The 12,611-nt window shown below is 35.4% G+C and overlaps 1 protein-coding gene and 1 long non-coding RNA gene across 4 annotated transcripts in view; one reads left to right on the top strand and one right to left on the bottom strand.

Moving 5' to 3' along the window:
• helz (helicase with zinc finger) overlaps positions 1-12,611 on the top strand; it is an 82,653-nt gene that overhangs the window by 22,283 nt on the left and 47,759 nt on the right. For all 3 annotated transcript variants that reach the window (XM_016229503.1, XM_016229505.1, XM_016229504.1), the window contains 2 exons: positions 8,052-8,182; positions 8,430-8,609. In XM_016229503.1, coding sequence (XP_016084989.1) covers positions 8,052-8,182; positions 8,430-8,609 — 311 coding nt within the window. The remainder of the gene's footprint in view (positions 1-8,051; positions 8,183-8,429; positions 8,610-12,611) is intronic.
• LOC107548712 (uncharacterized) lies at positions 273-11,861 on the bottom strand. The gene is made up of 3 exons (XR_001604490.1): positions 11,787-11,861; positions 8,230-8,235; positions 273-285 (listed from the first exon to the last, which is right to left on the bottom strand). It is a non-coding gene; the product is annotated as an uncharacterized lncRNA (long non-coding RNA).

The raw sequence follows: 12,611 nt of genomic DNA, 5'->3' as shown, positions 1-12,611 counted from the left end.
ATATATATACACACACACATTGTTGTCTACACTGGATTCAGTCAACTGATGCCTCGTTCTATATATGACGTGCTGACAGAAGTTCAAATGATTTTCAACGGTCGCTTTGTCGCGTTCTGATGCGGCGCAGACACGGTCAGCATAGTTTGTCAGTACAGTCCGTAACGTAGCAGATTGAAAATGTAGTATCTTTCTGCAGTCCAATAGACGGCAGTGCGGAGGTGGCTTGAGTCTGTTGAATGGTGATTTAACGCTACTTTGTCACCTACTTGGAGAGACTCAATGCTCAGTAAATAAACAACAATGCCCTCGTCTTTTACTCACAATGAGCTTATCATATTCGTTTGCTACATTAGTAGGGCCCTATGATTTCTGAGATGCAGAAAACATGGACGGAATCGCGGAATCCAGTCTTAAAAACGGAATTTACTGTATAATGCGGAATTTCATGGAATTTGTCTTATTTTTGATGAATAAATAAAAAACAGGTGAGTGTAAATTGTTAAATACCCTTCCTCCATTACATAGGCCTATGTTTGTCACCTCATTATAAGTGTTTGATCACCACATTTGAGTTATCATTGCAAAAAATGTTTATGTATATATTTTCTGTTTATGTGGGCTATACACTGTATTCTATATACAGTACCAGTCAAATGTTTGGACACACGAATGGGAAGTGTGTCCAAACTTTTGATTATACTGTACTATAATATAGCCTACACACAAAGAATATCTGCCGATATATCGGTATCTGTCTTTTTTTACTCCCTAATATCGGTTTCGGCATCGGACCCCAAAAAGCCCATATCGGTCGGGCTCTAATATATATATGTATATATGTATGTGTGTGTGTGAGTGACCCTGGACCACAAAACCAGTCTTAAGTCGCTTGGGTATATTTGTAGCAATAGCCAAAAATACATTGTATGGGTCAAAATTATTGCTTTTTCTTTTATGCCAAAAATCATTAGGATATTAAGTAAAGATCATGTTCCATGTAGATATTTTGTAAATTTCCTACTGTAAATATATCAAAACTTAATTTTTGATTAGTAATATGTATCAGGCCCGATACTGAGCTCCTGTACTCGTTAAAATGCCCCGATACCAAACGCCGATACCACACAGCATGTGATAAGCGCCATATTCAAACAAAGAAACACCAACAACAGACAGCAGAAAGGAGTTAAGGGTGTCTACTACGAAGTATATGTATGCAATGAATATAATGTTAAACCTTCAGTATTAATGCCTGTATAGCTGATGTGTGCAAGCTGATAAACAAAGCATGCTGAGTGGATTGAGTGCGCGGCGGTGCAGAGCTTGTCGAGTGAATATATCTTTCTCACAGACATTACTGGAAAGTTTGTAGTTCGGTCGGATATGGAGTGAAAGTGAATCTAGCAGCCTGTGTGAAATGCGCTATATGTGCTATTCTGCATCAGTACAAATGCGTGCACGCGTTGCATGTTTTGCTTGCTTGAGTGTTTCTGCATTATATGAGTGGCTTTGGAATATAAATTGCAGCACGTTTCAGGTGAAAAAACGCGACTTCTATTTCTGAAAATATCACAGTTAGGAGATTTATAGCGAGTGGTTCGCTGCATTATTACAGCAAAGCGCGTGATTACAGTACTAACCCGCTGCAATGGAGCAGCTCGAATGCTATTAAATTAAAGATGATGTACCATAGAGCAAAACAATGAACAGTGAAAGTAACAAAAACTTGTAAAATATATTTTAATGGGCATAATTAAATGTGAAAAAAACTTAAGGATATACAGTGAAACCAAAAATTATTCAGAGACCAGATATCATTTTTGATATTTTTTACTAGGACAGGACACTATAGTTCATTTATGTAAGCGAGGATAGCAAAATAAAGTAAACTGTGACAAATCATACCCAAAAATTCTCCATACAGTGGACTACCAGTAAAATTGATACAAATTTGGGACCAAAAATTATTCAGACCGAGTCTGGGAAAAAACATTGAAGTTGAGGTTTGCATGAAGCTGGGTGACAGCATGCCCAGGAGACTACAGGCTGTCATTAAGGCTAAGGGTTGCCCGACTAAGTATTCATAGTTGTGTAAATACTGTTATTCTAACAGCTGTCTGAATAATTTTGGTTGATTGTAATCTATTACATACCTTTCTATCAAAATTATCTAACATTATCAAGATTAATTTGTTCTGACACCGTGTGACTCTGAGTTCTTGTTATATTTTATTACCATTTTCTAAACTATAGCGAATAAACTGTGATAATGTGAGAAATGTTGAAGGTGTCTGAATAAATTTTGGTTTGACCTTTTTGATCTATTTGATAAATAAACTTAACCAACTAACATTATACATACTCTTTTGATTTCTATACCCAATATTTAAAAAAATGTACAAATGCAATAAAAATATCGGTACTCGGTATCGGCAAGTACCAAAAATAAAAGTATCGGTATCGGGTGAGTACTGGAAAAAGTGGTATCGGTGCATCCCTAGTAATATGCATTGCTAAGAACTTCATTTGGACAACTTTAAAGGTGATTTTCTCAATATTTAGATTTTTTTTGCACCCTCAGATTCCAGATTTTCAAATAGTTGTATCTTAACTAAATATTGTCACCAAAAATTGACACTTATGACTGGTTTTGTGTATGTGTGTGTATATATATATATATATTTATTTGGGCTGTGTATTTCGCTGGGTTTTAGGGCTGGGTATTATGAGTATTGCGATTATATAACTATTGCAATTCAATATTACAATTTATTGTGATTTTTGTTTGCTTATTAAAGACTAGATAATGGAAAATACTTGATCATACCATTAAAGAGACGTATATGAGTCATATTAATAAAACAATGCATCACATCTTTCTGAACTTTTATTTCAGGAGCATACACGTACACAGTGTATATTTAAAGTACCTTGAACCATGAAACTTTCAAGTACCAAAACCCTGAACTTGCACATGAATATAATGTGAAATGTTCAACAAAATTAGTAGAAAAAAATACTCTCTGAAATAAAATAAAATGCTATGTTACTTTGCATACCGTTTTTAGTCATGTTTTCCAGGCAGTGTGTAAAATCCAAAGTGTTTCCACACTTGGGATTTAAAACGTGAAGGTGCAGAAAGAATTCTCGAAGAGGTGGAAAATACTTGATCATACCATTAAAGAGACCGTATATGAGTCATATTAATAAAACAATGCATCACATCTTTCTGAACTTTTATTTCAGGAGCATACACGTACACAGTGTATATTTAAAGTACCTTGAACCATGAAACTTTCAAGTACCAAAACCCTGAACTTGCACATGAATATAATGTGAAATGTTCAACAAAATTAGTAGAAAAAAATACTCTCTGAAATAAAATAAAATGCTATGTTACTTTGCATACCGTTTTTAGTCATGTTTTCCAGGCAGTGTGTAAAATCCAAAGTGTTTCCACACTTGGGATTTAAAACGTGAAGGTGCAGAAAGAATTCTCGAAGAGGTTTGATCCCCTCTGCCTCCTTCATGGTTTTGCTTTCTCGTGCCGGCTTGAAACGGATACGATGTCATCTAATGCAGTGCTGCTAGTGCTGCTTCAAGTCAAACACATGCATTTCGACCTCTGTTAGAATAAAAGTGGTAACTTCTTCCCACCACCTCTTAGGAAAAGTAAACCAATTAAATATAAATCAATTCTGAGGTAAACCAATCTTTTTCTCCCACCCCTAATATATATACGAGTGTGTGTGTGTGTGTGTGTGTGTGTATGTATATATATATATATACATGCATACATACAGTGGGTATGGAAAGTATTCAGACCCCCTTAAATTTTTCACTCTTGTTATATTGCAGCCATTTGCTCAAATCATTTAAGTTAATTTTTTTCCTCATTAATGTACACACAGCATCCCATATTCACAGAAAAACACAGAATTGTTGACATTTTTGCAGATTTATTAAAAAAGAAAAACTGAAATATCACATGGTCCTAAGTATTCAGACCCTTTGCTGTGACACTCATATATTTAACTCAGGTGCTGTCCATTTCTTCTGATCATCCTGGAGATGGTTCTACACCTTCATTTGAGTCCAGCTGTGTGTGATTATACTGATTGGACTTGATTAGCAAAGCCACACACCTGTCTATATAAGACATTACCGCTCACAGTGCATGTCAACAATATATTTTGTTTTTGAGCAACATACAGAATATTAGGAACAGTAAAGTTTGTTTATTTTTTTCTTTGATTTGTTTCCTAAAAAGGAAAAATAAAGACTGACATATTTATTTAACCTAAATCTGTAATTACAGTTATTTAATTTTAGTTATATAATTCATATACATATTTTGATTTAATAATAACCCAATTTGAAGCAAAAACGGATTAATTTTTGTTTAATATTCTGACTAGCTTTGTGAAATAATACTACAAGCCTGAATGAATCAAACAGCAGAAGCTCTGAATAAGACGCATATTCACTCTCTGACAGCAGGAGGCGCTCCTGGAACACCAGATATGGCGTTTCCTTGCTTACCGCTGAAAACAAAGCAGCGCTGCGCTGAAACACTGCTTTATTTTGAACTATACAGAGACGAGATGAAAACAAAATACCATGTAAACTTTTCTGAAGACAGTCAGTTCCCCTCAGAAACACATTCATCTAAACCCCCAAATCAATATTGAGGATTTTCTTCCAATAGTTTGTGCATCATGAACAGTGAGTGATCTGCCTGCTACAGTATTTTTCTGTGTGCGTCTTCAGCGTCTCTGGCCTGTGTTAACGGGTGTTTACAGACTTCATATTTTCACATAAATTACGTTTTAGAAAACGATTGCATTGCAACGCAGTTTGTGCAAGTCCAGAACAGAGACGAGTTGCAATAAGACAAAAAACGTCCGGTTGCCGATCGTGTAAGTTCCAGGGACAGCTCCTTAAGTTCGGCTATCCTACACACACGTGACTGACCGCTCACTTGCACCAACAGGAGGAGGGTCGTGTTACTCTCTACACTGCACTCAACCTGAGGGATTCCTACACTTTCAGTCTTTGTGGAGACATGGAAAACAGCGCATACCGCAGGAACGGTATAACGGAAAATATTAGTGGTTTTGAAACTGTGAAATTTTCAAATAGCGGTATACCTTGAAACCGGTAACCGGCCCATGCCTAATACACACACACAGAGTGGTGGCCAAAACTATAAATATTAAAACTAGTATTTTCACCAGCTAAAAAAATTTATTTAATTCAGTTATTTTTGTCTTTTGCTGTAGTGTCATAATAACCCAGTGGGATTTTTGTCTGACAACAGCCAGTGCTCCACACAGAGATCTGATCTGATCATCATCAGTCTGTCTGGAACGACATGAAGAAACAAACTGAGACTAAATCCAGAAGAACTGTGGCAACGTCTCCAAGATGCTTCAAGAAACCTACCTGCAAAGCTACAGTACTGTTAAACGTTTTAGGCACTTCTTTAAAAATGCTGTAAAATGAAGATGCTGTCAAAAAAAATGTCATAAATAGATTTTCTTTATCAACTAACTTCTGTTAACTAAATTAAATCAACATTTGGTGTGATCATCCTTTGTGTTTAAAGCAGCTTTTGCCCTCGGTGCACTTGCGCATAGTTTTGCAGGTAGGTTTCTTGAAGCATCTTGGAGACGTTGCCACAGTTCTTCTGGATTTAGTCTGTCTCAGTTGGTTCTGTTTCTTCATGTCGTTCCAGACAGACTGATGATGATCAGATCAGATCTCTGTGTGGAGCACTGCTGTTGTCAGAAAAAAATCTCACTGGGTTATTACAATGAATGGCTAAATGAATGTTTGGAAATGTAAACTGATATTTCCTACTGACACACTACAGCAAAAGATAGAAATAACTGAATTAAAACCATTGCTGAAAATTCTATTGTTTTAATAATTTTGGCGCAGGAACGGTATAACGGAAAATATTAGTGGTTTTGAAACTGTGAAATTTTCAAATAGCGGTATACCTTGAAACCGGTAACCGGCCCATGCCTAATACACACACACAGAGTGGTGGCCAAAACTATAAATATTAAAACTAGTATTTTCACCAGCTAAAAAAATTTATTTAATTCAGTTATTTTTGTCTTTTGCTGTAGTGTCATAATAACCCAGTGGGATTTTTGTCTGACAACAGCCAGTGCTCCACACAGAGATCTGATCTGATCATCATCAGTCTGTCTGGAACGACATGAAGAAACAAACTGAGACTAAATCCAGAAGAACTGTGGCAACGTCTCCAAGATGCTTCAAGAAACCTACCTGCAAAGCTACAGTACTGTTAAACGTTTTAGGCACTTCTTTAAAAATGCTGTAAAATGAAGATGCTGTCAAAAAAAATGTCATAAATAGATTTTCTTTATCAACTAACTTCTGTTAACTAAATTAAATCAACATTTGGTGTGATCATCCTTTGTGTTTAAAGCAGCTTTTGCCCTCGGTGCACTTGCGCATAGTTTTGCAGGTAGGTTTCTTGAAGCATCTTGGAGACGTTGCCACAGTTCTTCTGGATTTAGTCTGTCTCAGTTGGTTCTGTTTCTTCATGTCGTTCCAGACAGACTGATGATGATCAGATCAGATCTCTGTGTGGAGCACTGCTGTTGTCAGAAAAAAATCTCACTGGGTTATTACAATGAATGGCTAAATGAATGTTTGGAAATGTAAACTGATATTTCCTACTGACACACTACAGCAAAAGATAGAAATAACTGAATTAAAACCATTGCTGAAAATTCTATTGTTTTAATAATTTTGGACACCACTGAATATGTTTTTCAAAGAAGTCTCTTATGGCTCACCACAGCTGATCAAAAATAAAGAAAAAGTAATATTGTGAAATATTATTGTAATTTCAAATAATTGTTTTCTATTTGAATATATTTTCATCTTTTATTATGTCAAAGCTGACATTAGATCATTACTCATTCGTTTCAGCATCATTACTCCAGTCTTCAGTGTCACATGATCCTTCAGAAATCATTCTAATATACTGATTTGCTGCTCAAGAAACATTTCTTATTATTACACTGTAAAAAAAAATATTTTGTCTTGTTCTTCATTACAAATATCTAATCATTCTTATATCAAGATACATTTACTTGAAGCAGTATGACTTAAGATATTAAGTCTTTATGAAAAATTTATAAAAATTAAGAGGGTTTTGAGAAAAGGTATTTGTCAGTGGGGCAAGAAAAATAACCTTGTTTTCCCATTGAATTAAGATAATTAGATAATTATATTATTTAGATAATTAAGATCATTTTGGCAGATATGTTTTCTTGTTTTAAGCCAAAATACTTTTAGATAAGATATATCCATAACATCCGTAAGCCATTTTGCTTCTCATGTAAATGTACTTTGATTCAAGAATGTTTAGATATTTGTACTAAGAAAACAAAACAAAAATACTAAAGATATTCTTTTTTTTTTGCAGTGATATCAATTTTAAAAACAGTTGTGCAGCTTTTTTGTTTTTCTCTTTTTTTTCTTTTTAGTTTTTTTGTCATACTGTTGACAAGAATTATGAAAATTCTATGGTATCAAAAACAACGATACCGTGATATATCGTTATCGTCAAATAAGATTACTCGTATATCGTGATAAAAGATGTTGGTCTCATGGCCCACCCCTACTACCTACCCTAAACTTTTGAATGGTAATGTATGATTCAGAGGATTTGTAACATAGCATTTATGATTTGTTTGGAGCTTAAAAAACCTCAGTTCACATTCATTTTCGTTGTATGGATATTCCTGGATATTCTGTAGCACTTCTTTTGTGTCCTAGTGATAACAGCATATGGGTTTGGAATGACATGAAGGTAGTTTTGTATTAGTTTATCATAAAAATGTAAATTTTACTCTTTGCCAATTGAAAGCCATTCCTTTAAAAGGCATTGTTAGATGTGTTGTCTGTAGCACATGGCAGGCGCTGCGTGTGCAAATAAATACAGAAAGTCTTGGCAGAGTCTGTTTGAACAGCAGGTGTGTTTGTGTGTGTTTGGATGCAAGGTGGAGCTGCAGTTTCAGCTGAACAGACTTCCTCTGTGTGAGATGCACTACGCTCTGGATCGCATCCGCGATAATGGTATCCTGTTTCCAGATGTCGGCCTCACTCCCACAATCCCTTGGAGTCCCAACAGGTACGAGCACACGCAAAGATCCAAACGAGTGAGTTTTACTCACACACACTCACCTGGAGATCTGCTTGCACTAGTTCCTCATCTAACAAAGCTTCACAAGTACCTAAAATGGCACAGGGCATGAATAATATCTGGTTGTCCAGCAGCACTGGTTCACTCACAGACGTCTCTATTTGTGTGAGTGGCAGCTGTGTTGGCAGGACGCGTTTGTTGCCAGTGTGTAAGTTCTTCTTCCTCGCTGCCACAGGCAGTGGGATGAGCAGCTGGATCCCCGTCTGAATGCCAAGCAGAAGGAGGCTATTCTGGCCATCACCACCCCCCTCTCCATCAACCTCCCGCCGGTGCTCATCATCGGACCCTACGGCACAGGCAAGACCTTCACACTGGCCCAGGCTGTCAAACACATCCTCAAGCAGCCTGAAACACGGTAAGCAAGAAAGCGGTTTTGCAGGAATTTACCACAGAAAATAATTTCCACTCATTTTGATAAACGAAACAAGAAGCGCATTTACAGTATTGTTCATTTTTCTATCGAAAACTGATGGAAAATACTTATTGATGAGGTTTCTTTTTCTATGACTAAGACAAGACGAATAAAAGATGAGGGTCACTATATGACTATATCAGTATGCAGTATCATTGATGAAAAAGACGAGATTGAAAATATAAAAATAAAACAAATTTTATATATAAAATAAAAACTCTCTATATCCAAACTAGTGGTCGACCGATATTGTTTTTTTTGACCGCCGATGCCGATATCTAGGAAAGCAGGGTGGCCGATATAAAGCCGATATAATTGTATTTATTTTAATTAATATTTAAGAAATTTGAAAATGGATTAAAAAATTAATTTGTAAAATAAACATACTTATACTTTAGATGACAACGTATTTTCCACAAATAAATAAATATTTAATAAAAATATAAACTGGCCCAGGCTGTCAAACACATCCTCAAGCAGCCTGAAACACGGTAAGCAAGAAAGCGGTTTTGCAGGAATTTACCACAGAAAATAATTTCCACTCATTTTGATAAACGAAACAAGAAGCGCATTTACAGTATTGTTCATTTTTCTATCGAAAACTGATGGAAAATACTTATTGATGAGGTTTCTTTTTCTATGACTAAGACAAGACGGAATTATATTTTTTCAAATAAAGCCAGGGTAACACTCATTTTACATACAACACACAGTGAAAATGAAATGAATATGACAGTGAGCAAATGCATAAAGTGCAGCATAATTTGAAATCACGAATTTAATGTTTAAAGCATTCAATTTGCACGGACCGAAAGTCACGCAGAGAACACGTGATCATGCAGGTCACATGCACACTTCACAAGATCTCACAACTGGATTCGACTAAGTTTGCAAGGTTTGTGAAATTAAGTGTTCATTAGCCATTCGAAGATTTGTTTAAATTATATAAATGCGTATTTGCTGAATGCTGATGGCAAACGAGAAAGTATTATAATGTTTGCCTTTCTATTACTAATAATATAAAAGCAATCGTTATAATACTTTTTGTATACATTTTAATTCCTTTGTTTAACAGTTCTATCTGATTATTAGACAGACTTCTATCCATATTAGACAGAACTGTTAACAACGACGGCAAACAAGAGGGAGAATGTGAGCACTGTTTGCTCAGGGCTGCCGCTCTCAGCGCCATCAAAATAAAACTCCTTTTTATTTTTATTTTGACGACGGTCAAAATAAAAGTCCCGCCTCCAACGCATCGGCCAAACAGAAAAACTTATCGGCCGATGCCGATATTTGAAAAATGCCAAATATCGGCCGATATATCGATATATTAACAAAAAAAGGTCAGATAAATATAAGCCTTTACTTAGGGTTGTTTAGTTTTGTAGTTTTCATGCTTAGGGTTGCCAGATGTTAAAAGTTTAAATCCCCTTATCAGAGCTTTTCTCCTTAAAAAAGGGCACATTTTCTGCATTGTGATTTCAGGGTGTCCGGGGGTCCTTAAAAAGTCTTAAAATGTCTTAAATAACGTTTTCCTAATATAAGGCCTTAAAAAGTCTTAAAATGTCTTAAATTCGGATTCGATGGGTCTTAATTATTTTTGGTCTCATTACCGCTAGAATATCTTAATGACATTGGACCCGATATTTGAAAAATGCCAAATATCGGCCGATATATCGATATATTAACAAAAAAAGGTCAGATAAATATAAGCCTTTACTTAGGGTTGTTTAGTTTTGTAGTTTTCATGCTTAGGGTTGCCAGATGTTAAAAGTTTAAATCCCCTTATCAGAGCTTTTCTCCTTAAAAAAGGGCACATTTTCTGCATTGTGATTTCAGGGTGTCCGGGGGTCCTTAAAAAGTCTTAATGTCTTAAATAACGTTTTCCTAATATAAGGCCTTAAAAAGTCTTAAAATGTCTTAAATTCGGATTCGATGGGTCTTAATTATTTTTGGTCTCATTACCGCTAGAATATCTTAATGACATTGGACAGACCCGCGGTAAGTTACTGCGTCGTCAGAGAGAATTGCAGAAAGTTAGCAGAATACAAGCTCGCGCTGAGGCTCACTCTGTTTGTCTCGAGACTTCAGAACAAACGAGCGTGACCGCACACATAAACTCAGAAGAAACACACTGAGGTAAAAATTCAAAATGTTTAGTTTATTCATAACATGATATAGTTAAATAACACCATGACAAGTGAGCTATTTTACTCAATATTCTCACAACGCAAAAACAAACAAACATTCAAAACACGCATTATGTGAAGTCTAGTGCGCGTGCGCATTTGCAGTGCGCTCTGCTTGATCACTGCATTATTCGGTCTATTAAAATACATTCAGAATGATCACAAATTCAAGACGCGGGGGCAGAAAATGTGTATATTTATACTCAAGTTCACACGGAAGAGTGTCTTTTTTTCTCCAAAAATTACCATATACAAATGTGATATTGATTTTTTTTACAACAGTTCAATAAACTAGAAGTTTTATTAAGAGACTTAAGTTTTAGACACCATATTGCCTGTTTTTGCACTATTTCGCCAACAAAAATAATTCCACAGCGCTGTTTTGCATCTCTGAGCAACATGACGGCGTTTCGTTTAAATGATTTGATTCAGTCGCAATGACTCACTTATTGACAGTGACTTACTGCCACCTACTGGCGGTTTTAATTTGACTTTTAAATTGTTTCAAATATCAGTATTCAATATTTTATGTTTAATATATCAAAACATTATTTATGCATTTGTAACTGCAGGTTAAATGCATTCATGTCCTGCATTAAACAGTGTGTAAACACATCTAAATGCCAATTCAGGTGCAGCTTATGTCTGGATTGCAAAGATGAATTTTGTTGATACTGATTTCATTTGCTTGGTAACAGCCCAAATGTCTTATTCTTATTCACTGATTAAATGTAAGAATTTGACTCGAAAGATAATGCACACTTATAGAAAAATGGCTTTATAAAGGTAAAATGCCCATAAAAGGTAAAAATCTATTTAAACTTATCTGACCACCACACAGAATATGAAGAATATCAAAAACTTTAGGAGTCAGCTGTCCACGAAAGTCCTTAAGATACCAGCGTGATAACACATTCAATCAGTTCACTCATTAAGTGACTTGCCGTCACTTATTGGTAGTTCAGTTGAGAAGTTTGTTGAAAAGTATGCATTTTTCCCCTCAACATTTCTTATCTTAAATTTCATATAAGGTGATATTAAAAAGGTCTTAAAGTCTTAAATTTAACTTGTTCAAGTCTGCAGAAACCCTGGATTTACTTTAACTTTGCAACCTGGCAACCATGAGCACATGCTCTTTGCACTGTGGAAACAGTGCTGATTATTTAAAAACGTTGACAAACTTAATTTTCCTGAGATATTCGGCTATAATGAAAGTGTAATAGAGGCAGTCTTTGTTTCTTCACATGTTTTTTTTGCGCTGTTTGCTGTATGAATCTGCCATCAAACCTCCTCGGTGACGAATGAATAAATCCAAACATGGATCTCAACTATATCGTTTGCGTTTTGTGGCCTCTGAATAAATGTAATTATGCAACCTCTGTGCTGCAGTACAAATTCTTTTCTGTTGTTGTTTCAATAGAAAAACAGAAATATCATTTGGAAATGATATGTAATAATATTAGAAATGCCGGCATTTTAGCTTTTGAGTTTTAGCGGTTTTTATAATGTAGAGCGTGTTAATTTATATGATGATATAAATAATGAAACTAGATGAGCTCAAATAAACCTGTGTTTGGGTTGACCTCTTTATTTTTGCTTATAGGTGAAAGTGCAGTAATTCTGATCAGATCTCGTAAATGACAACAGTTGAGATCAAAAATCACAGTTTTATCATTTTGAGCAAAATAATTGACTGTTTGTTTAACCATTGTGCAGCATGACTAAAATATGACCGTTTTCATTGATTAAATCT

This window comes from Sinocyclocheilus grahami, unplaced genomic scaffold, assembly GCF_001515645.1.
Source record: "Sinocyclocheilus grahami isolate Dianchi unplaced genomic scaffold, SAMN03320097.WGS_v1.1 scaffold353.1, whole genome shotgun sequence".
Taxonomy (NCBI): Eukaryota; Metazoa; Chordata; class Actinopteri; order Cypriniformes; family Cyprinidae; genus Sinocyclocheilus; species Sinocyclocheilus grahami.
This window is presented reverse-complemented; position numbering and strand designations above follow the sequence as displayed.